Source organism: Emydura macquarii, unplaced genomic scaffold, assembly GCF_026122565.2.
Source record: "Emydura macquarii macquarii isolate MOO-44397 ecotype Brisbane River unplaced genomic scaffold, CSIRO-AGI_Emac_v2 contig_2205, whole genome shotgun sequence".
Lineage (NCBI taxonomy): Eukaryota > Metazoa > Chordata > Testudines > Chelidae > Emydura > Emydura macquarii.
In genome coordinates, this window is record NW_027132342.1 from 2,686,667 (window position 1) to 2,713,113 (window position 26,447).

General features: G+C 38.2%; 2 protein-coding genes across 2 annotated transcripts in view; one reads left to right on the forward strand and one right to left on the reverse strand.

Annotated features, from left to right (window-relative positions):
* PIK3C2G (phosphatidylinositol-4-phosphate 3-kinase catalytic subunit type 2 gamma) overlaps positions 1-3,385 on the forward strand; it is a 262,202-nt gene extending 258,817 nt beyond the window's left edge. The window contains exon 34 of the mRNA XM_067558969.1: positions 1,015-3,385. Within this exon, the coding sequence (XP_067415070.1) occupies positions 1,015-1,167 (153 nt within the window). The 3' untranslated portion in view covers positions 1,168-3,385. The remainder of the gene's footprint in view (positions 1-1,014) is intronic.
* Positions 3,386-4,175: 790 nt separating this feature from the next.
* PLCZ1 (phospholipase C zeta 1) overlaps positions 4,176-26,447 on the reverse strand; it is a 98,099-nt gene continuing 75,827 nt past the window's right edge. The window contains exons 12-15 of the mRNA XM_067558971.1: positions 15,089-15,261; positions 10,298-10,430; positions 6,740-6,889; positions 4,176-4,307 (exon numbers count right to left, since the gene is read on the reverse strand). Coding sequence (XP_067415072.1) covers positions 4,225-4,307; positions 6,740-6,889; positions 10,298-10,430; positions 15,089-15,261 — 539 coding nt within the window. The 3' untranslated portion in view covers positions 4,176-4,224. The remainder of the gene's footprint in view (positions 4,308-6,739; positions 6,890-10,297; positions 10,431-15,088; positions 15,262-26,447) is intronic.

Consider the following 26,447-nt stretch of genomic DNA (forward strand, 5'->3'; position numbering starts at 1 on the left):
CACGAGATTACTTCAAAGAAGAGTCAACAACAGCTAGGGTACGAATGCTACTTGCAGACAGCAAGAGGCAGTAGTTCCAGCAACCGTCACAGGCGGAAAGGAGGGACTGGGAACCCACGGGGCCAGCAGTGCCCTTTATACCGCGACATAAGCGCGGCACTCCAAGGGGCGCCTAAGCTGGCCCTGCGGGGCTTGCAAGGGAAAAAGTTCCGGGAATCTGTGCACGGGGCACGCACACACCTATATTGGAATGCATATGAGCAATCACTCGAAGATAGAAGAATGAATCCTTTAAAAGCTAGAGGGCATTCTTAAATATACCTAGTAAATAGTAGTTTGTATACAGTAATGAGTTCAGAGTTATGAACACCAGAGTTACGAACTGACCAGTCAACCACATACCTCATTTGGAACCAGAAGTTCACAGTCAGGCAGCTGCAGAGAAAAGAAGAAAAAAAAAAGCAAATACAGTACAGTACTTGTTAAAACGTAAGCTATTAAAAAAATAAAAGGAAAGCAGCATTTTTCTTTTGCATGGTAGTGTTTCAAAGTTGTATTAAGTTAATGTTCAGTTGTAAACTTTTGAAAGAACAGCCTAATGTTTTGTTCAGAGTTACGAACATTTCAGAGTCATGCACAACCTCCATTCTCGAGGTGTTCATAACGCTGAGGTTCTACTGTAGTTATTCATTTTACTAGTCAAATTCATGGTGGAGCTAAATTCACTGGTTTTTAACTTCCTTGCAAGTGCTCAGTCTTTTAAACTTTACTAGCCTAAGCCAGCAGAAGCCTTCTTATTTCAAATACACTAGGTTAAGTTTGTTCCTGGTATAATTCCATTGACTTGAGTATGGCTCATGACTTTTAACTTCAAACTCTTGCTGGCAGTTTGTCAGTTATTTTAAGCATTGGGTAGTAACCTTTAGATATAAATGATGCATAAAAAAACGTGTTTTTGATATAAAAATATTCAGTTTTCTTATACTTTATCTGCTTTCCCATATATGATTGCAGGTAGTATACGACACAGTCACAGAGCTCCAAGGACGTGTGTTACAGCTTATTGTGAAAAGCAAAGGAACATTTGTGGGAGCTATCAACATTCAACTGAACAGTGTCCCATTAAACGAAGAAAAGTGGTACCCATTGGGGAACAGTATAATCTGAACATTGCCTTAGACAACTGAAATATTTATTCATTAACATTTCTTTTGCCCTTTTCTCATGGGCTATTTTGGCACATTAGCCGAAATATTTGCCTTTGAGAATATAACATGCAGTAAGCCTCTAACCATATTCATTGAACTACTAATCACAAGGAAATTATAACAACTTTTTCATGGTCCATTGCCATTTAGCTATCTTCATAGAATTGCTACCTTTACTTGCAACAAGTTCCCATTAGCATGGGCATAAAAAGGCATAATCAGTTATCTTGGATAACATTTCTTATGGCAACAAACAGGATTTTGCTCCTGCTGATTGCTGTTATTTGTATATTGCTAGATGTGCTTTATGTATACCTAAACCTGTGACTCTGGAGCCTTATCCAAAGCCCATTTAAGTCAATGGTAGTCTCCCACTGCCTTTAGTGGGCTTTGAATCAGACCCATAATGAGCTTATTGGACTGAATTCGCCCTATTGCAACTACCTTGACGTCAGAGTAGTTATATCAATTTTAAATATGGCCTAGTTAGTATGATAGCATGATCACCTGAGAGATCATAGTAGAATGATGGCCAAAGGGCCAGTGTGTATTTAAAACTTCTAGAACATTTCACATTTAATTCTTTCTCATTTCACATTTAAAATTCAATTGTCTGTGCAGAATTTAAAAACTGAACATTTAAAAGAATTTAAAACTATACTGTACTTTAATTAAAGTGTATACCATTTATTTTTTAAGTTTTAACTTGCTGATGTAACTTGTGACTGTGTAATTTTAAGACCTGGGATAAGACCTGGGTTTCATCTCACTGGATTTATTCTGGCAAAATATTTGGCAAATAAATAAATTCTGGCAAAATATTTGTTAATAGATTAGAGTTTAAAAATATTTATATCCAATGCTTCCCATAGACTTTCAAACACTTTCCAAAAATCCGATGTAAATGATCAATATTTTTGGACCATCACACAGTGAGTAAATATAACATACAATAAATAGTTACTCTGCTGAAAGGTTAAATTGAGTAAGATCATATTATAAGAAATCTTTGTTCATTAGTGTTACCCCATTGCATGCTCGTGCTGCATCAGGGAAACTAGACAATACATACACAAGCTACAGTCCTATAAAGATTTATACACATGCTTAACTTCATGCACGTGAGTAGTCTCATTGAGTTCAATGGGACTGTTCATGAGCTCAATCGGTGCTTTTGCCCAACCCAGTGAAACACTCAAGCACGCCATAAATCCCATTAGACTCAATGAGTTGCATTAACATCAGTTGCATACATGAGCCCCATGTGCATAAAGTTAGGCACTTACATACATATTTCCAGAATCAGGGCTACAGATAATAACAGTAAAAAAGTATTGATTCATGATTTGATCCAGGGTAAACATTAATATTATAATATATATTTGGCTAAAGTTGAGATTGATATCCTGCAAGTTGAAAAAGTGGCTGGCAGTGGGATATAATGCCCAGAGCTGTAAGGAATTCCTTTTTTTCATGCAAAAGACAATGGTTTCAAGACACACAAATCAGGCTTAAGCAGTTTATGATAAAGCTATTAAAGTTGGAGTCTGAGCGTCTTTTAAGAATGCCATGAATCCAAATAAACCGGCATTCTTCTCAGCACCGAACAGATTGGTTATGTCAGTGCTGATCAGCTCTTGGAACAGAGCCACCATATTGCCTGGGGAAATTAATCTTCTCCTCAGTAAGGAGAGAGAATCTGCTTGAGTAAAAATATGAATATGCCTCCTCACTGCTGAGGAAAAGCCATAAAACATTTACCACCTGAAAACAATATTGTCTATAATACAAATTAAAATAGTACTAAGATCAACATGGCCAAAATTTAAGATTATAGGTATTCTAAGATAAAGAAGCAAGTGACTTCCCTCTCTAAAAATGCAGAAGACACATCATTTCCAGCTTTTAGTTATCAATTTACCTTACCGTAAAGTTTGATTTCAGATTCTTCTCATTTTACTGTCTTGGTTTCTTTAGTTTGCTTTTAATGTAAATAAATGTTGGCAATTTTCCAATTGTGTTATTTCCTGTGACATTTTCAAATCTTTGCCTGTGGTATGTACAGAGGACTATAATTTTCCATATTAGAGAGAGAGAGAGACCCATTTTGTGCATAAGGGATATAATAATAAAATAACATTAAAATGACAATAAAAATAAAATCTAACTACAAAGATAATCATTGATATAAGTATCTTAAGTAAGAAATGTGCTATTGTAAAACAGCTTGGTAAGTTATCGAGGCTTGGAGCCCACACCTGCAATGAGTATCTGTGCAGGTAGATCCCTGCAGCCGTGTAAAGCTCATTGCACAATAGCAATTTTATAAGCAGGGTGGGAGAACATGGTCTCTTAATGGGAGGGCAAGGGCTATGCTGAGAGAAGGTGCAGACAGCAGTATCTGGCACGTTGTTAGTATTTTGGGGTCCTGGTATCAGCAAAATCGAATATTTTCCAGGTTAGCACTCTTGAGCTTTTACAATTTTTACAATAGGTATTGATGAGCTATAGCTCAATCAGAAACTGACTCATTATGTATTTAAAGGGTAAATTATGTTTTGATTGTATGTGTGTTTCCTTTTTTCAGAGGAATATACAGTAGGAAAATGTTTTTCAAGCAAATGAAAAAGACCTCTCTATTTTGCTCTTAATTTTGGTACCTTTGGAAGTCTTAGACCATAAATATTAAAATACTACTTCCTTACTATTTAATAATTAGCATTTTGCTATTAGTTTCAAATAACGACATCTTAAAATATTGACTGGATTCAAGAAAATATACTGCAAAAGTCAACCTTGTATGATTTCTTCTAAATTAGTACGAGACCCAATTCTACAGCCTATTTTCATATTAAATAGTATTCAGTCACAGAAGTATTTCCACTGATTTCAGTGGAAATTGCCGGTGCTCAGCATCTCTGAAAATCAGACCACTCACTAAACTGTTGTTTGCAAGCTACATGATGGTTGCTTTATTGAGAATTATGCCAGTTCAGGACTATTGCTAATGCCATTATTAATAGTACCAAATATACACAAAGAGCGATGCAGGATCAAGTCTGTCACCAAGTTTGGAACACAGAGGAACATGACGATAACCTGTAAATGTAATAACATTAAATTAATTTATTAAATACAAATGTAAAATTTATGATGGGTTAATTGGTGAAACAGAAATGGCCGTATTTACTATACAAATGAAGCATAATTTATAATTATTTTTAATTAAAATAAGCCAAAATGATACATAGAATAACACCCAATTCTACAGTAGTTCTCTAACATTTATAGCATTTTAATTCCCTTGGCATTCAGTGGTGATAAACACAGGTAATGCTACGATGATTTCAAAGCCTCCTCTGATACATAAATTGTGATTAACACAGTCCCACAAACTTCTACTACAGGACTTAGAAAAGATACTCTTGGTATCCAGAAGATTGTGGTATACAATTTGCTCTGAAAACACCTCCTATTGATTAACCTGTGAAGAACCATGAAAATGTTCTGGTAAGAGAAATTATGCTGCAGTGGTAGGGAGCTAACAAAATGAGGTGGGAGGCAGGAGTGTAAGGTTTCCTACCACCCTGGCCACTTAAATACTGTTTAAAATGGCCTTTTTAGATATCAGTATATTTATACAAATAAACTTACCCAAACCAATCTTTGACAACCATATCTAAGCTCCAATGTTTATGTGACTGCATATTATTTATACAAAGCAAATTTAGAACTGTTTTCTTGCATTTTCACAGAATAATATGTACATTCAAACAGAAGAGAAGTAGATGAAGAAATAATTGTGCAGATTTACTTGTAGAATTGTAAATATTCTGTAATAACAATGTCTGTTGTTTTTTTTAATATCTCCTCTTTTCCCAGCCCATGAAAAGAATCCATAAATAGCTTTTTAATTTACCACCTATGAGGAAAAAATTGTGTGGGGGGAAGAGGAGAGGAAAATTGTTAGTCAGGACTGAGGGGGAAAAAGCAACAGGTTACCCACTGCCAGATCAGTGTTTTGCAGCCTTAAACATTCCAGTAACATTTTCATAAGTGCCTAAGTCGCATTTTCAAAAGTCCTATGATTTAGACGTGTAAGTGCCTAAGTCTCTTTTGAAAATGGTACTTAGGTTCTTGAGTCACTAAAGCACTTCTGAAAATTTTTGTTTAACCTCTTTCTCTCTTTTCCAAAAAGAGGGCTGAGATCATATGAACATCTTTAGATCTGAATTGTCCCTAACTTCAGAACTCACTCTCAAAGCTCAAGCTTTCTCTCTTCAGAGAGAACTGCAAGGCTTATTGTTGTGGCCAAGTTTAATGGTGATGGAAGGCATAGTCTTTTCTGATTTGTTCACTTTTCTGCTCATGTCATAAAGCTGGGCAGGCTATACATGTAAATGAATAAAATTAATCAACAAATTGAATTGCCTACTTTTGACCTGAACTATGTCATCTAGCAAGAAAATGACGCAGTATTCTTGATGTTTAAAACTATGTTGACATTTTATCTGTTCCATGTGAAGAATTTCTGGAAATCAGAAGTTCTCTCTGTGTTTTTATAGCCACAGAAAAATTTAAACCTAAACAATTATGTCAGTTCGGCTAGGTGACTGTATTCATCAGGGTTACTAAAAGGCCTATAGCTCATTCCCAATGTTCCTGAAAAGTCATTTAACAAGAAGGATCACTGCATCTTCAACAGAGAGGACGGAGGTATTGGAGGATTACATTTGTAGGGAAGCAAAGTGCAGTGGGTGTATCTATACATCTTTATTTACCAGTACAAGCTGGTTCTGTTTGCTTGTCAGCAGTTGCATTTGGAAATCAAATACAGTAAACAGCCCATTTAGGTAAGCCACCCTCTTCACGGCATACTGGCATCTACATCAGCTATTTGTTTGAATTATTTTCATCAGATAGGAAACAAGGAGATGTACTGGTACAACAAGGGAAAATTATCAATTACACTTGAAGCTGCTTCGCAGCTGGCTGCCATAAGGCTGGGGCAGTTGCCCCCCCCCTGCTCTTATTTCCCCCATTTTATTTCCATCTTTCTGCAATTTTTCATAATGGACAAAGAGCTCATTTGATTCTTTATCTTTATTGCCTACCTCTCTCTTGTTTTTGGCAGTTCTGGACTGAGTTAAAACAAGGACAATCTGGTGCCTTTATACTGGTCTTGACTGATAGTTCTTTTCACTTTCTTGCTTCCTAACAGCTGGATCTACACCACTTTCTGAATGGATTCTATTTATAGTATGAGTGGAGTAATACTGCAATAGATATAACTACCAATAAGTAATATTTCCTTCAGTTTCAGAACTATAGGTTGGTATTCACATAGCATCTAATCATCATAGCTAACAATGACCCAAAATATGATGAATGCCACTCTGCATCTTCTGCACCTAATACAAAGTTTATGATGTGTAATAAACTTAAAGAGAATAATAGGGTAATAGTAAAAACTTATGAGTTTGTAGATTTTTCCTCTTTGGTATGTAGTTTGCTTTTAGAGGAAGAACTACCTTTATTCATGCTCAGCAGTGGTAAAGTGTATTGGCCAAGGAACTCATTTGCAGCTAGAGATATCTGATCTTCCACAGTGAAGCGTACTAATGCCAGCTCTGGAACTTGAATAGTAAAAGTAAAAGTTTCATTCCACCTAGGGCATAAAGCTGGGGGCAGAGGGGTTGGAAAGAGAAAGAGAAAACACTTGTAATACAAACAGCATCCTATACAAAAACATCAACTGATTAAAAAATAATGAGAACCTTTTTCCTTATAATTAATTTTGAGCTATGCTTTCTACCAATACAGACTGCTGGCAGCAGCTCCCTTTGTACTTGAGTCTGTGCCCATCAAACTCAATAACAAAACTCCCATTGACTGTACTGGTGCAGGCTTAAGACTTTTATGTGGATTCATGAGTAAAGACAACCAAAAAGAAGTTCTCATTTTTTGCATTTTTTCAATTAGCATAGATAGATCCTTCTCTACAAGTAGCGTGATCTTTAAACATGACAGGACTAGGCACTCTGGACACTTTATAAACATTTGTCATGCATTAGCTACACACTGAGTAACTCAAATCACAAGACTGAGCAACTGGGCCCCTTCTCTTTGAAGAGAATAAAAAGGGATTATGATTTCCTGACTCAGAGATTGTGGTCAAATAAAATTTTTTATAGCTCTAGTAATGTCAAGATTGTGCCAATGTGTCTCTTTCAGTGCTTTGGGGTTGAGGCAGGAGCTAGATAAACTAAGGTAGAAAGGAGACATAGAAAGAGGGCATAGAAAGAGGACAACCTTGTTTTGATGAATAAACATATAGGAGAAGGAGAAATTAAAGTGGGCATTTATTTCACCTTCCTTACAGAGGTTATGGTTACCTAAGAAACCTGCCTTCTAGAAAAAGAAGGAAAGGGAGCTAGAATGCAGAGGTTCAAAAGGAAGGGGACCACAGAGAACCTTTAGACTGAGACACCAAGGGAGAGGACCTGCAATGACACAGGTAGGAGAATGCCTGTAGAAAATGAGGGATTATTTCCCCAAAGAATGGAAAGAGCTGGCACTTGGAGCCTCAAGCAGTTAAGGGAATTGCTCTTACTGAAATTCTCCTAAATTAAGGATGGAATGGCTTGATGATTCCTTCACATCAATGCCTTTATCCACCCACCAATGAGTAAAGATCACCAATACGTTGAAGTATGTGATGGAGGTTCCTTTCTTCCTGGAGGAGGGAAGGACTTTCTTGACAGCCTAGGAAATTCCATGCTTCCATAACATGATATTCTGCTCAAGCTGACTAAGGCTCAGATAAAAGAATTTTCTTTGTGATAGAATATCTTTTTCTAGAGACAAAAGAACTTTTCACTCTGAACAGTCTGAGCAGATCATGATACCATGCTTTACTGGGCCAGGCCAAAGCACTGAGAATGACTGACTGATCTTGACCTATTTTCTTCGGTATCATCCATAACAGTGGTAGAGGAGGCAAGGCACAAACTGAAGTACTACGGAGAAGGAGGAGGAATATGTTCTGGCTCTCCTGTGGATTCATTTTGGCCACCGTTTAATCCTTCAATCTCTTCTTATACATCAGAACGCAAACACACGTGCTGTAGAGACAGGGCAGGATAGAAGGTGGTCAATGGAGTTGTACTGATCTATATCAGTTGATGAACTATTTCAAGAAAATCAGGGTGATCCTGCCAACATGGCCTGAATCTGACCTGATCTGTCAACACAGATAGTGAAGGCGGCCATTTGTTTTTTTCCTTTTCTTATCCTTCCACACAGGTTTGCTCACTTTGTCTTCTCAATTATGGTATGACAAAGAGAAATAAACTAAGGGTATGTCTACACTGATGGCGGCAAAGTCACCGCCATCAGATCAACCTTTCTGGCTCAATTGAGCATTCACTGAAGACCCACTCAATCAATCCAGAAGTCGATGCTGTAAAACCACCTCCTCAAGTGGCATAGCACTGCATCGATGGGAATGTGGTTCCCGTCGGCACAGTGCAGTGAAGATGCCGCACAGAAGGGAAGCACAGCAGTCGACAGAAGTTATGCAAGCTACTCTGCATAACTTGCGTAACTCCTGTCGACTACCGCCGAATCACCAGGTAAGTGTAGACCAGGCCTAAAGGTGTTGGAAAAAAAAAAACCCAGAAATAGCAGAGGCTGCCTTTGCTACCTCTCTCTAGTGATCCAGAAAGATTTTGGAGAGAAGGGAGGAAGAAAGGAGAAAAAAAAGTGTACTAGCTGATAGGTACAAAATGATAAAATAGTATGTCCTGTAATTCAGCTTCTCTAAAGAGATAATTTAACCGGGTTCCTACTCTGAAGAGCCACATGCCTCATGCTGTCAAAGTGTTGCTTTGTATGCTGAAAGAGGTGCTGGCTGACATCCTATAAAGCAACAGCATTCTGCTTTACCCATGAGACTTTGAGACATGGATGTTTACCTGGCTGAAAGCCCTCTGAGTTTCAGTAACCTAACTCTATGGGGTACAACTGTGTCAAAAGACTATAGCAATAAAACTTTGTCTTGAGCAGTTCAAGGCTTTAAACCGCCATTCTGACAGGCTCTCAAAACCACAATGCATCAAAACTACTCGCTTCACTCTAAAGAAACAGTGGCTCCCAAAAGAAAGTTCTTTACTGATATTCAATACAGAGCACCCCACAATAGATTAGGAAGACTATATAAGATCCAGCTTTGTAAGAATGTTCTGCACCAACATCAGATGTCAATGTGCTTTAACAACCAAGTGCTATGGTGCAACAAGAGTGGATGCTGCTTCGAACAAAGGACCTGCAGTAAATGAACAAACACTGGTTTGCAGTTCTCCCCTGATGGTACCTGCCTTGTGCTGATCAACATGGACAATTTTTGCACCAAGACAATGTTGCATAAGCTTCTCAAGATGAAGTCTGCAGGATATTGACACTTTGGTTTTGTGGTGATATTCCTTGCTAATCCCACCCATTTTGAGCTCCCAAGCACTGATATGGTATGCACCAAGGAACTGATATAGAATAGAGTATGCATTGCCACCTTAATCTCCTGCTGCAACTCCGCACCAGTTCTACTTACCTTGATTCATTCCTTCCTGCATTGAGGAACTACACTCTTACTGGTAGAGGTGATCCCTCCATGTCAGGTCAGGTTGAGGCACAATGGTGAGATAGGGTAAGGGAAACTGCCCATGGTTTACCTTTTCTATGTGTAAACAAATGACTTCAATCTCAATCACTGACAATCCATCATCTTTCACACAAGCATTGTTAAATTAAAGTTTAAAGAATTTTTTAAAAAAATTCTAGTTTCAAATTCTTCAGATTTAGTTCACTTTCTTAATATTAATCTTGTTGGAACACAGATCATTATACTTGGTATACTGTTATTTTTATCAATCAGTCTTTACACCTAGTTCCCACTCTTGCAATTAATCAGTGCAGTGCAGCTTTTTGATATGTAGTAAATTACTGGAGAAACAACTTCTATATGATATTAATCTAGTCTGTATGAAATGTTATTGAAACTATGCACAGTCAATAGAATATGTTATGCTTACCATTGCTTTTTATGACACAAGTTTGTTGTTTTGCTTGATCTTCTGGAACTCCATGAATTTCTATCTGGACTAAAGGATCAGCTTTGTTAGTCCTGGAGAGGTTACTAGGTGGTAACTGATAACCACTAATAAGCTGCATAAATGAAAATGAAACAAAGACCTCATTTGGGCTTGAAAATGTAATTTATTATATTAATTTAAACATTAAACTGTAACATTCAACAATTGCTCAGTGCAGTCTAGCATATAAAGTGGAAGCTACATAAGAAATTGTTCAAAAGAATGTATACCATCTGCAATCTAATTGAGAATACAGTACTTAATCTTAATTCAATCTCAAACTAATTTGATTCTCAGTTTAATTATCTTAAAACCTTTCCACCCAAATAATTTTTTTGAAAAATAACATGCTTCTGCCTTTTGGTTTTTACCAAAATATGACCACTTTAAGCAGGTTTTATTCAATCACTAGCTACAGAAAATTGCTGTTTCATTAATGAAGGACGACCTATGTGAATTCCCTCTTGTGGGTTTGCCACTTCCTGTCATCCAATTCATGGAACCTCTACCAAAGATGTGTCCATTGGGGCTGCACAAGCATCCCCTAGTGACATCAGCATTTGATGTTGGAGAATATATAAAAGGGAGAGTAGCTCCTAACCACCTCAGTTCCTTATCCTCCACAGTGATGTGTTAGTAATCTCTCTGTGGTTTTTGTCTGCTTTTAGACACCCTTAGGCCTATATTGTTCATTATAACTCATAGACTCTAAAGCCAGAGGGTACCATCATGATCATCAAGTCTGGCTTCCTTCACATTGCAGACCATAGAATCTCACCCGTCCACTCCTGTAATGGGCCCATAACCTCTGGCTGAGTTACTGAAGTCCTCAAATCATGATTTAAAGACTTCAAGTTACAGAGAATCCACCATTTATTCTAGTTCAAACCAGCAAATGACCCATGCTGCAGAGAAAGTTAAAAAACAAACAAACCCTCAGGGCCTCTGCCAATCTGACCTGGGGGAAACTTCCTCCCCAACCCCAAATATGATGATCAGTTAGACCCTGAGCATGTGCAGGAGACCCACCAGCCAGACACCTGAGAAAGAATTCTCTGTAGAACTTCAGAACCCTTCCTATCTAGTGTTCCATCTTCAGCCATTGAAGATATTTGCTGATAGCAGTTGCGAATGGGCCATTTACCATTGTAAGTAACCTCATCATGCCATCCCCTCCATAAACTTATCAAGCTGTCTTGAAACAAGTTATGGTTTTTGCCCCAACTACTCCTCCTGTAAGGCTGTTCCAAGACATCATTCCTCTGGTGGTTAGAAACCTTTGTCTAATTTCAGGAGTAACCTTGTTGAAGGCCAGTCCTTCCTAAGCCAATTCCTGAGCCAGTACTGGCATAACATAAATAACTCTTCTCCTTTCCCTCGTGTTTAATTTCTTTGATGTATTTATAGAGAGCAGTCATAGCTCCCCTCAGCCTTTGTTTCATTAAGCTAAAAAAGCCATGATCCTTAAGTCTCTACTCATAAGGTAAGTTCTCCACTCCACTGATCATCCTAGTAGCTCTTTTCTGCAACTGTTCCAGTCTGAATTCATCTTTCTTAAACATGGTAGACCAGAAGTGTACACCATATTTCAGATGAGGTCTCACCAGTGCCTGGTACAATGGTAATAACATTTCCTTATGTCTACTGGAAATACCTCTCCTCATGTATCCTAGCATTAGCCTTTTTTTCATGGCCTCATCACATTTCTCAAAGTCCATTTCTCAAAGTCATCCAGATATTCTTGTATACTATACCTTCCAACATGTGTCATCCACAGATTTTATTAGTACACTCCCACTTTTTATGCCAAGGTCATTAATGAAAATGTTAAATAAGATTGGTCTCAAGACTGATGCCTGAGGAAGTCCACTAGTAACCTCACACTAGCCTAACAGTACACCTTTCAGCATGACCTCTTAAATCAGTTCCTGATCCACCTTTCAATTCTCATATTATTCCCCATCTTTTCCAATAATTTTCCATGTAACAGATGGTTTTCTGAAATTCAGGTAGATTAAATCTCCTGCATTTTCTTGGTCTAGAAAATCAGTTAGCTTCTCAAAGGAGATCAGGTTGGTCTGGCATGATCTACTTTTAGTAAAACGATATTGTATTTTGTCCCAATTACTCTTTAACTACTCTTACAAACTTGTTCTAAGACCTGGCATATAAATGAGATCAAACTAATGGGCCTGTAGTTTCCCGCATCACTTTTTTTTCCATTCTTAATTCTAGGTACTATATTTGCAAATCTCCAGTCAGAGGATATAACTCCCGAGTTTATAGCTTCATTAAAAATCCTTGCTACTGGGCTTGCAATTTCATGTGCCCTTTCCTTTAATATTCTTGAATGGAGATTATCCAGGCCCCTGAATTGGTCCCATTAAGCTGTTTGAGTTTGGTTGCCATCTCAGATGTAGTAATTTCTGCTTCCGTATCTCAGTCCTGTTAGCTACCCTGCCAAAGTTCTCTAGTTTAGTTTAGTTTGCATTAGGCACCAGGCATCAAGCCTAAGAAACAATTTAAGAAGTTCACTGCTTTTCCTGCTTTCTGTCCATGTCAGCTGCTTGGTGTACCCACATGAGGGTCACAATCCCTTGCAGTGCTCTCCTCGTCAGGCATTCATGCCGAGACTGCAACAGAACAGACATTTAAAGCTTCAGGGCTCGTTGATCATTCAGGCCCTAAAGCACAAGCCTCGGCATCAAGTTTTCAAATTCATGATGTGGTTCTCCTCAATTTACTTCTGTGCCAAAACCATCAATCGCTAAATGGTTGAAACCTGGAACCCGGTCTTTTGGCTTAGGTACCACCAACAGCACCATCCTCCAAGAAAGGCAATGTCACCAGATCTTTGAAGCCAGGGGTTCAGTCATCACAAAGGACATCTGCTCCTCACCTTCAGTATTATGTTCTCTGGCACAGAGCCTTCAGCTTCCTTCCTGTGTAGGTGTGTAGGTATCACATGCTATCGCCGGGAACATTTTTTGCGCTCGCTGTATGCTCTTCTATACTTCAGGGCGAATAAAGGCCATACCCTAGAGTCCCTTCCATCTCTATAGTCCTGGCATATGTGCTATACTTAAATGGGACTGGCCTTATTGGATCCCTAAAAGTTCATGTAGCTGCTATTTTAGCATATCACCACCCTGTACCTGGATCCATTTTATTCTCCCATACCATAGTTATCCGATTCCTGAAAGGGCTCATCAACACCTTTCCCCCTTTAAAGGATCCTGCTTCTATGTGAGATTTGCATTTAGTACTAGTGACTCTCATGGAATCTCCATTTAAGCCCCCTTGGAGATGATCCAGGGATAGCTATTACCTCAACTAGAAGGATTAGTGCATTTCAGGCCCTGATTGAACAGCCGCCTTATGCCATTATATATAACGAGATTTCTTTGTCCTCGCCTGAAATTCATCCCTATAGTAACATTGGGCTTTTACACATCCAATGAGTAGCATTTCTAGTTCTCTTCCAAAACTTAATTCCTACCCCAGTGATGCCCCCCTTCACACAATAGATATGAGAAGAGCTGTCTATTTTCATTCAGTGAAAGCTAAGACCTTCCATAAAACTAACTGATTATTTGTGTCACACAGGGAGAGATGCAAACACTAGACTTTATGCTCAGGGATCATCTACATGCATCATCTTGTATGTTCATATTTGCTATTGAAAGGTTAGCTTCCCTTCCCAACAGGAATTAAGGCCCACTCTATATGTGTCACAGCCACCTTGGTAATGTGTGAAACAGCTACTTGTAGAGAAGATATTTAGAGCAGCCATTGGGAGTTCAGGTCACGCCTTCACTAAACACTAGGTATTAGACATAGCCTCCAGCTCAGACAGGCAGTGCTTCAGTCTTCACTGAACTAAAGACTTCCTCAGGCCACCCTCTAATCTAGATGGTAGTGCTCTCTACTCACCCACAAGTAGAAATACACAGAGGTCCCTTAGGCTGACAATCTATCCCTGCTTTTAAGACATATTGAAATGTATTAAAACTGGTAAGTACCATTTTAAACATTAAATTGAAGCTTCTGATAATTGCACTGTATACCTGAGGGCAGTAGAAATGTACACTTAAGAGCAAAATACAAGGTATGCTAAGGAAGATGTTGTTGTCCCTCACTTCCATTCAACAAAGGTGATTACTCTATTCAAGCTCCAATGGACTAGCCAAACCAGGGCCTTGAGGTAAGACCCTTCTGAACTTTAAGACTGCTCCTTCCCTCATGTATCATGATCATTCGACCTGGCGTCAGAGTGTCCATGTTCCCTGCAGAGCGTGTTATTTTTACATTCTTACTGTATACTAAAGATGTAAACAGAGTTTTTCACAGTTGCAGCTCATACATCTAACATAATTAGATATCTACCTCCGTACCAGCCATATTTGTGTTTTTAGACACCATTTTGCACAAATTACTTGTTTCCTCAAACATTTTACACTGTCAAGGGAAAGGAATGTCTTTAAGCAAAGAGATATGAAATGAAACTAGGAAACCATGCAAGTAATACTGAATATAACATGTTGGCATTATGGCATCAAGGAGCTTTATAGTTCTAGGTTATCCAATAAGCTTAAGGCACAATGAACTTTTGAAGAAAAAGAAAAGATACCAGTAATAAATACTTATGAGTGGCTTGTAATATAGTTCAGCTAATAAAATGAGGGATATTTCCATAAATTATCAAACAGATTGTCAGTAAATGATGCTTACCCTTATAGAAAGAGTTACTGGATTATTGTCTCCTGTTACATTATATGGATTAAACTGTGTAGTAAAACTTCTCATGAATTCTGGTTTTAAAAGATAGCCACAACCACCATTGTCCATAAATTTTCCATTTTGCAGGTCCATTTGTAGCCCAGGTGTCTGGAAGTTTAAGGCCACTGTAAGAAAAGCAGTATTTTGAAAATTGCAGATGATAACACTTTAGAATTAATCTAACACTTGTTCTAGTTTAAATAGATATTAAAATAAAATAATAATAAACTGTCACATGAAGAATGCCATTGTCTTCACATGTGGAAAACTTCTATCTTTTCAGTTTGGTAGTAGGCACGAAGGGATTAGCCATGTACCATGAGTGCCAGTGTGTGAGTTCCAAAGAGTTACTCTCTGTTCTCCTCTAGTGCACTGCATACTCTACTTTCCATATACTTTACAAATGCAATCCTGGGGAAATACTTGAGCAATTTTTTTTCTAACTTCACTGCATCTATAAAAGGAACCTGGCTCAGCGAAGTTCTGCTGTGGAAGGGGAAGAGGCACGATTGTGAGCTAACATGGCAATTATACTGATTTAATTAAAAATGGTGTCACTTCTGGCAAGACGGACAGGAAGACCAAGAAGTTTCAAGTTTAATTAAAAATTTTCATTGCAAATAGATTTATGTATGGTGAGGAATGATTGTGTACACTTTTAAATTGCTATGTGAACAAAATACTTCCTCAGAGCTTAAAATGCTGATTTTTATTGGTAGTCCATGTGTGTCAAATTTTCTTTTTCCCAGCAGCTCAGAACATTTTCTGTTTGCTGCAGCTGCAATTTGGAAATAAAACAGCACACTTAACAACAGGATATCATAATTCATGAGATAAAGCCAACGCTGCAATAGACCGATTTAATGAAATTTTCTCTGTTCCAGCATCTTGGAGTTTCCTGTTCACATTCATCATGGAAAATTCACAAGTCAAATAAGTAAAGAGCTAATATGACATTTATTAAACAGCATGATGATAAAAAGGTATTTACCCGATGGCCAGGAAGCTAAAAAACAAGTACTACAAGTCACTTCTAATAATAATTCAGGAAGAGAACCATATTCTGTGTTCTGAGATAATACAATCTACTGAATCAACATGTAGCAAATTTCAGAATTCTTTGTCTCAAGAAGAAAATGCAAGCAGTTGGATCCTTCTTCCTTACAAAAATGTCTTCAGCACTTAACCAATTCACGTTTGAGTTCTGTAGTGATATTTATAAAGCAGCCAATTGTTTGTGATTCATACTGCAAGAAACCTAGAATTTATTTAATCCTTTCATGTCAGGACTCAGATTTTCAAAGCAAGATGCCAGTGCCAGAAATGAATGCACTGGAACATCTAGTGCCAAGGAGTTATAACATAAAGTAGGTCAGAATGTCTTTTGCTATGGTATAATTTAAAGTGTGCAGCTGAAATGAATCAAGACAAAAACAAAATGGCAATGGCTTCAAATAGCAGTGAAAAAATTGTAAATGTTTTTATAACTTCAGCATGATGAAACAAACTACATGATTGCACATAACAAGAGTGCTGCTAACTTTGCCAAGCTTCATAAGCTGCTAAAATCAGAAAAACCTGATTTAGCAAGCAAAACAAACAATGGGGAATATTTTATGGTGTCTCATATTAGCTAATTTACTACTGCAATACACACACAGAGCAAAGCTATTGTGAGCTGATATTCTAGAACATCACCGTTGTATTTTTCCTTTTTTTTTTTTTTTTGCCTCAGATTAGCAATTTAAAATGTACTGAGTCTTAATTTAGCCATTGAAATCAACAGGGCTACATCAATGTAACTGAGGTAAGACTTCAGATGAAGATTTTTGTTTTACTATATATGTGTATTCTCAGTTTTTATTTCCTAATCATTCAGTGAAAATATCAGCAATGTGACTGGCCAACTTGGCCTGTCCTGGCATGCCTGTGATTCAACTGTGCCTGCTTGTGAACAGTTGCTGAAAAATTCCCATAATGACTGACTGACTGGATTAAAGAAAGAATTTGAGTTTCTATTGTCATCCCAGGTTATTAACTTTCTTTTCTAAATGGACATACCAAAACAGATGCACCTGCAATACTGAAACTAAACCAACAGGTGTCAAGAGGAGCAAGAACACATGAAATTGAGTCCACTCCCTTTCTCTAATTATCTATTGAACCAAATTTGTGCAGTCACCTTCATTCAATTCTCAAATGCAAAGGTAAACAGGCCTGCATGAACTATTGCAGCAATTTTGAAGATCTACAGGAAATGATGCAAAAGATTCTGGGGTATATCTGGGGATGAAAGGAAGACTGTGACATCAAAAAATGAAAAGGATTGAGAAACCTTGCTTTAAACTAGTATTTTCAAGTAGTTATATATCATTGAAATAAAGATCTGCTTATGGAATAGCAGCAAGTACATGAACAGCACTAAGTCCGTCTTCTCTCCTTGATACACTCTTTAAACTTGTGTATAGCGTGCTCCCTACCCTCACAGACTTGCCTCTTAAGTCAGTCCCTCCATCCTGCCAATCATTTTCATTACTCTTTTCTGAACTTTTTTCAAAATGTCAACGTCTTCGTAGATAAGTACTGACAAGGCATGAGTCTCCCTAAGGCTTGAGGAGATACAGACTTCAGGGTCCACTGAGTTTGTTTCAGATGGAGATATACCATGGATATTAAAAACTATGTTGCAACCATCAGGCCCTGTAATAGGGTATATAAACCCCACACAGGTGGGGAAGGGGTTAAGTAGCTGCTCTGGACCCAGGCTACTCCACCTGCCAAGCATGCGTGGCTTGGAGGAGGAGTCAAAAGGAAAGCATCCCAGCTCAGGAGGGCAGCAGACAGTAGAAGTGAACAGACATGCATTCTGAGCTCCTCAGAAGGAGCTCCAGTTACCTGAGGCATGGCTGTAATAATGTTGCCAAACTCAAAGGGAAGAGACTCGTGAGCATCAGAAGGACTGAGACTTTATCTTTGAGTTCAGCTATCCAATGCCTTTACTTTACCTGTTGAGAAAGAGAGGTCTAGTAGGGAGTGCCCTGAGGAGGCAGCACTTTGGTGGTACAGGACTTAGCTGCTTACACTGGGGCCTGGATCGGAACCTGGTGGAGAGGATGAACCCAGGTTCCCCTACCAATGCCTAGGGGGTGCCAAAGGCAGAAGCTGATCCTGATATAAGGCTACTAAGGAAGAAAAGCCTCTGAAGACAGAAGCATCAAGACTCTAAGACATCAAGCCAGGGGGAAGACCAGGAGTTCCAGCCCTATTGCTGGATTCTTTATATACCCCAAAAAAGGAGGGCATAAAACACATGGCCCTCAAGTCCTCCTTAAAACAAAGACTGAAAGCTGTACTCTTTGTCCCTGGTAGCCCAGCATGTCAAAGATCTTATACACCAAAAGCACCAGTTAGGGGATTGGCCTTCCCTCAAGTGAACAAAACAGTGAGTTATAGTGTCTGGCTCTAGGAAAACAGAAATTGCATTTTAACCCAAGTCTGGGTCCACTCTATCACCAGCACCAAACCAAAGTTAGTCCAGCAACTAATTACATAACTATGCAGAAAGTTCAAAAACTGACTTAAGAACTAAGAAAATTACTCAAATATGATACTCTACACTAAATTCTAAAAGTAATGATTTACTAAGAGATTTTTAGAGAGAAAGTGAAATTTCTGAAAACCAAAACTATTTTGTTAGTTGACTGGTTTCTTGAAGGCATCACAGCAGTTGTAGGTTTTGAGGTGGGATATGAAGGAGAAGAGCCTTACAGACTAGTTTAGAGTGAGTGAGTGAGTCTATTGTAAAGGAGACGTGGAAGAAAGCACCAAGAGAACTGGACAAAGAGTCAGATGAGATTGGCATCGTAGCCAGATGGGGAAAAGAGGTCAGAGACAAGCAATGAAGAAGATAGGGGCAGAATTGTAATAGCCTTGGAAGTGAGGTTGAAAAGTTTGAACTTGTTGCAGTGGAATACAAGAAATCATAGAGCGAGTCAAGTGGGGATGACAAGCATAGGGTGCTGGTGAAGGAAAATTAACATGCTCACTGAGTAATAGAAAGACATGAACCAGTCATTTGCGTAATCTCATTAGGGTAAGATAATGGATGACTTTAAAAAATTAAGTGGTATACTGAGCGGGCAGGCAGGTGCACTTGATTGATGACAAGACAAGGCTTGAGAGACATCAAATTTGAGTAAACAGTTCAAATTAGATTAGATAGGGACAAAGCCTGGAGAGAGATTGTAATTAGCTGTGGATAGAAAAAAAACTCCCACTTTTGGGAATAACAATTTAACACAGAGGGTCTCCTGGACTGAAGCAAGATTATGCCATCATCATCATCCACACAAATCCCAAAGGAATGTAGCCTCCTTGCAGATTGAGCACCACCTGGATTGTTCTCTAGCTAAGTCATTAAGATGAGTTAGCTGTTTAATCTGTCCATTGTTGGCAATCATCATGCCACAGAAGCCTGTCACCCGCATGATCGCTGACTATACAGTAGCACTCGTTGGGAAATGTGCTTTGTAATTCGTTGGTCTTTTATCCTAATAATATCTATATATAAAGAAATTCACCAGAACTGAACCAGTGCTGATGGAGCTGGTTGGTCGGTTCAGCTCTGAGTAGCCTCATTCCTGATCTTGCCCTGGCACTTAATATGGAACTGCTGAAAAGATGACAAAAATAAAAAATGGCAATCCTCCACCCTTCAACCTTCTACAGCACTCACATCTGACTGATCTACAATAAAACTGGTATAACCATTCAGAACAAGATTTGTTGCATCCATGAAAAAAAATGCTTGATCCAGAAGTAATCAATGTCCCATTGTGAAAGTGACTCTGGATTGGCATTCAGGATGGAACCTTCTTGGGTCAGAAGTGACATTGGTAGATAACGTAGACACTCTCCTGAGAGATCTAAAAGATTTGTGTACCAATGTTGCTTAGCCTAAGCTGGAGTTCCCAAAATGATCCAGACCTGACCCTGTCTTCTCTTTCTGAAAATCTATAGGAGCAATAGCATCTACAAAAAAGCATATGCCTTTTAGCAGATTCCCTGTCCATCCTTGCTCTGAATCAAAAAGTAGGACATTTTGCATTGTTGCTTGTGCAACGAGATGGTCCAGTACAGATTGCTTCAAAGACCACCACTCATACTGGTCTTGTGTTCTGTGAATTAACCTGAGACACAAAAATGGGACAGGTATGGCTACAACTACAGTGAATTAACTTGTCAGTCAATATATTTTCTTTGCCAGCTAATTGACGGGGAATACGATGCATCTGATAAGCCAAACAGCAGGCCCAAAAGGCTTTGTGACTTCCTGACACTTTCTTGGAGCAAACATCTCAAAACATTGTTGCTTTGTCCATAAGCGCTTACACTATATGGTCCTTAAGAATAAGCAAAATTATTCCACAGCCCATCTGATAACCTATAGCTCTAGAATGTGTATGGCATTTTACTTTCCATAGTGACAATGACCCTGGACAATCTGTTCTTAAAAAGCCATGATCAGCGGTATCTATGATGACCACTTGAAGAGTGGAGGAGACACCATTCAGTACGCTGTCTTGTAATTTCAGTAAATTGAAATTAGAAGACCTTGGGTGGGAAATGTTTTGGCAAAGAAAAGTCAATATTTGGATTATGAAGTTATTGTTTCTTTTGTAAACAATAAGAGTTGTGAAGGAGAATTATTTTAATGGCTACTCAGTCCTTAACAGATATTATAAAATATGTTTCATGATGTGGAACTTCATTTAAACTGTTTTTCAAAGGATGGGAGACATATAGAGGGCTGTTTGAAAAGATTGATAATAATATACAAGAGCCATGTAGACTATAGCAAACAGTGTTATTAGGTCAATACTGAGTATGTATTATGGGCTGTGTAAGGATTTTAAACTTGTTATTGGTATAAGGATTTTCTGTGAAATCACCATACTGATTTTTCAGTTTAATGAATGATTGAATTTAAGGAAAGTGACAAAGGGAACTACTGTTTATATGCTTTGGTATATGTGAAAGTGATTTCTTCATTAGAAGGAGAGAATGGGCAAAATATAACAAAGACAAGAATATTTTAAAATAAAGGTATGGGTAATTGGAGCTACTATTGTAAGACCGCATTCTTCATATCTTGTGTACTTAGAACTTGAACTTGAAATCAATAGGACACTGAAATTCAAAATGCAAGCGTCATCAAGTTTACAGTGATCTCTCTCTTATTCTTGGTTACCCTTATAGGTTTGTGGTAATATTTTCAAAAGTGCCTATGTGACGTTTATCCCATTTTCAAAAATGACTTAGGTGCTTTCGACATTTTTACCCCTTATCTTATTAAATGTCATGCTAATTGATAATACATATGAGTTGCTCTGCTCCAGAGAACCATCAGACCACAACTTACATGAGAAGTGGAAACTTCTTGATGTGAAATTATTTTGAAACCAAAAGCATGAAAGTATCTGAAACTTCAAATTAAGAGAAATCACTGGAAGTTGACTGACTATTTTTGGTATATAGATGTTTTGTGTAACAAGGAGCGGTATTCATTTAACAGAAACCACCTTCACAGGTTTAGGAGGATACATATCAGTAGTAAACAAATGTTATCCAAAATAAAATATGATAGTAATCTTTTCCCTCGCACCGTAAGGACAAATAAAATAATATAAAACTTTCTACATTTCCAAAGTACTGTACAAATATTAACTAACCTTCGCAACAGAATGTTCAGCCTAGGCCAGTGGGGAGCTATGGTGGTTTTACACTACATTAGCAACCCACCTGACCCTGGGCTGTTCTAGGGGCTGCAGAGTCTCTAAGGGCTTGTCTACACTTACCTCCGAGATTCGGTGGCAGTCGACTGGAGTTATGCAAGCTATGCAAAAAACTTGCGTATCTCCTGTTGACTTCTCTGCTTCTCTTCTACACCACTCGAGAAGTTGGTCTTAATATGTCAATTTCTTCACTGACCGCTCAGTCGATTCAGAGAAATCGATCTGATGGTGGCAACTTTGCTGCCGTCAGTGTAGCTGTAGCCTTATACAATTAGACAGCTGTACCAGGGCTGCCTAACTGTGCTGAGTTATGGCTGCCTCCCCAGGCTGTCCTATGGGTCATGGCACTGAATGCTGTGGCACCATCCCTGACATGCCCCTCCTTTCACCAGTCCCAACCCCCACCAGCATAGCCCCTATGCCAGGGCTTGCAAAAGGATCCTCAGAAGGTAGGCTTATGGCTGTCTTCTGCGGTGCCCGCACCGGAGGTTTTGACAATCATGTAAGGGCTCCCTTTCCATTGCTCCAATCCTTATACCAGATATAAGCGGGCTAGGGCATGGATGAAGATCTCTCTCAAAATATATAAATGATAACTTAACTGATTACAGTCAGAAAGGGTTATATATTAAGATATATTGTGATTCATTTCCTTGTAACTCCTGTTTGGCTTGATTAATTAACTGCTTGATAAAACTTGATTAACAATCCATTCCTCTTTGTTCTAACTTGTCTTCTTGCTGCATACAAAGAATATTGCCATATTGTATTATTCACCTTTGGACCTCAATTTCACTTCAGAGTAGAGTATACTTTACTATATCACTATCTATCTCTGCTGTCTGTGCTCATCATAAAAGCATTTCAAAACAAAGGACCTCATCCTGCAAACACTTAGCTTGCGAGTAACTTCTATAGACATGAATTGTCCTACCGCAATGAGAAGTTATTCACATACAAAAACATTTGTTGAAACTGGGTCAAAGTGTAAGAACAGTCAACATCTGAAGAAGAGTTTGGACCAATTAAATTTTATAGCTATAAAGACATTTTTATCAGAAAGATTAAAGAACATGGTCATTTTAATTTTTCTAATTACTGTCATTTTTTTCTAATTACAAGTGTAAGTAACTACTGCAAAAACATTTAATTATTACAAATCAATCATTGTCAATTACCCAATTATATCTGAAAATTAGTTTCCATGAGGATCCTTTTTTATGGAGAAGAATATTTCATGAGAAGAGTAAGCAAGCATTTCTGATAAACTATTACAGCTAAAATCTAAATAGCTGTTTCAGTTAGTTAAAGGAACATGTCAATTTGAAAATTAAACTTCTCTCTAAAATTATTTTACCTGTTATTGTTTCTTGTAACACCTGATTTTATTGCACCTGACTTTGTGCTTTTGACACCATGTTGTCTATAGTCAGTTTCATTATTCCCCATGTTTTTGTGAGGCTATCTAACATAGCAATTAGGAAAATGAGATGATAATCTACAGAATTAGCAGGGAGATTCAGGGTCAGCTGCAGTTACCAAAACAATTATCATTATCTCTCTTTTTTTTTTTAATTGACTAGACTTCAAATTCATAGCATAGATTTAATGAATTTAGTAAGGAATAATAATTTTGATGATCATCATCAAAGAAATACCTTGATGAAGATTCTGTTAATGTGGCTTCTTGGCTAAAATCCATCACAGATTAAATTGGTAAATTTTCTAGCAGGAGATAATGATTTCATTGTAATCAGGCTAATTTGTGCTGCACAGTCATAAATCTGGCAGATCTGGGCACTGATGATTTTCCTTTGTAAGGAGAATCCAGGTGCATTGTAGCTCTACACAACACCCCCTAGCCTCCAGTTCAAGGGAAAAGGCTGCACAGCTGCAATAATTCTATACACCAACAATTCTGAGCATCGGAGACACCCACTTGAGATTGTGGGCAGTTTGGAGGGCGGGAAGGGGTGGGGGATGACAAGATGCAAGGCAGAAGAGATCCAGGCTCACAGTTCTTACTGAATTCCATATTTTGTTAAAATTATACATGCAATTCTAATTTTCAGCATATTTTTTCCAAATGTATATTAGTGTTAGTATTGCAATCTAGTGGCAGCACAGTGTTACCTTCCACTTAAGGTGGCCAGAGTACTCGGTAGCAAGATTTATGTATCAACTGTGCAAGATCCAGTCTTTACTAAAAATATTTTTTGATTAATTATAATAATTTTGCTCTGTAACCTATAATTCAAATGTGGCACTCCCACTCAATAGCAGTGTTTGAAGGCTGGTCTTGCCCTTGAAACACTGATTGGCTGGGGATGAGTAGGCAAGAAAAGCAGTCCTCTCGCTCCCCACCTTACCCACCCAGAGCCGTGATGAGCTAGAGCGCTCTCAGAAATCCTGTCCCTGTTGCAGGCTCTTTTCTGGAGCCAGGAGTTGCCTTTCTATGTTTCAAGAAGGATCCACACAAGCAACAGGAAAAGGCATGCAAACTGCAAAGGCACTGCAAATGCAAACTGGCCTGGGCTTGGAGCTGGTGGAGAGGCCCTATGTATGTGTGTCCTATGAATCTGCACCAAATGTAGGAATAAACTATTGCCCAAAGGGAAACAGGTGCCATAATCTGAGACTAAAGAGCCAGTCCTTGAGGGACATCAATACTGTACTTAGCTGGAATTAGAGTTCCTTTTAATCATCTTGGTTTTATGTCATACTCACACTGACTGCACTTTTCAATGATGCTGGTATTCTGTACATGCTAATAAATATATGGGGAGTGTATTTGGAGTGATTCCTGGGGGAATTCCTCCCTCACCAAAAATCCTAAGAGTTCGAAAAAGCCTAGCGAAGAGGGGAGCTCCCACCAAACCAGAATGAAGTATTTTTAATGTATATATGTTTGTCCCATGTCATCAACATTTATAGAAGTTCCGTCATCTCCAAGATTTCTAGGATCCTGATGTTGGATCACTCAAAAATAATTCAAGGGGGGAATAAATACAGAAAAACCCTATCAGTGGGCTCACTGCAACAACACGTTAGGATTCGGGAGAAGCGGATTTTCTTCTCTCTACTTCCAATCCCTCCATGGTCTTTTCTAGCCATTAGTGCATTTGAGGCAGTTCAATAACACAATCAGAGAGCTACCTCTAAACATGCTGAAACAGGCCACCACTTAAGTTTTACTAGATACAGTTGAAACAGCTATTCAAATGCTACAATCTAAATTTGATTCATTTGAATCAAAGTTGGATTCAGTTTCCTCAAAGATGTCAGATTGGGAACAAAGAATCTCAGGGGTTGAGGGGGAAAGAGTGAAAGAACTTTGAAGAAAAAAATCACTTGGCACTTCTGCCTTATTAGAATATTAACTCTCCAGCATGGGGTTTAAGAAAAGATAACACTTTTCCATGTTTGCTAATTGAGTTTATGAAAAACTTTTGTTACTGTGAACATATCAAAACACTTACCTGTTTTACTTTAGCATTGTTAAAAGACTGTAATTTTATTTATAGACAATAAAAAATTCAGAGTTTTTAAAAAAAAAATCCTGAGTATGACATTATTTGCTATTGAGAAGATTAAGACGCCTAAGCTTTTTTTGCTCAAACAGGAAAATACCATTTTATGAACTTTTACCTTGTTGGTGTGACAGATTAACTATTACATTGTATTGGTACACTCGTGTTTGTTTAAATAGTTTCATACATTTCTTTTATCTTGTGTACTATTTATACGTTTAATAAACTTCTGATTGGTTCCCCCATTGTTCTATGGATTCCTTTCATTTTAATATGGCGGAAAAAAGAGAGTATACTGGCAGCAGTGGCTGGCAGGAGAAGGAAGTCCTATCAACACAGGTTCACCAGATTCTGACAGGTAGAGAAGTGGGGCTGCTGGAAGGAACTCAAAGACAAAAGGTCTTCAAATTCCTTGCCCACGCCACAAGGATGGAATGAGGGAACCTATGATCTCCCACCATGATGAATCAGAGGGAACGAATGGAAACTTCACAGAATTTTCCTTTCCGCTGGCCCAATCATACAAGTTTATGAAGTGTCTAATTTTGCCCCAGGTCAAAAATCTGAAGCCAATATCCCCAGATTTTTACAGGTAGCATCTGAAGGAATTTATCTTTGTTTTGGTAATTCCAAGTAAATGTGGTAAAAATAAGCCCCCTTTTGGAGACACACATATATGATAGTGTATTTAAAGATATACTTGTTGCGAAAGAGTGGAATTTCTATATAAAATAAGCAAAAAGACTGCATACAGACTCTCATTCACTTAATTTACAAACAGAAACAGATTCATGGGATGGAGCTGATACTAAATTTAGCCTTATTTGCTAAATTTGGTAATATTCTTCCCTTTGAAAAGTAAATAGTTCAATGGAGTGATTTAACTTCATAACCACTCTTTAGTGCTTTACAATTCTGTATATATTTAGATTGTAAATTTTCTGGGGCAAGGACCATCTGTTTGTTTTGTGTTTGTATAGATACAAT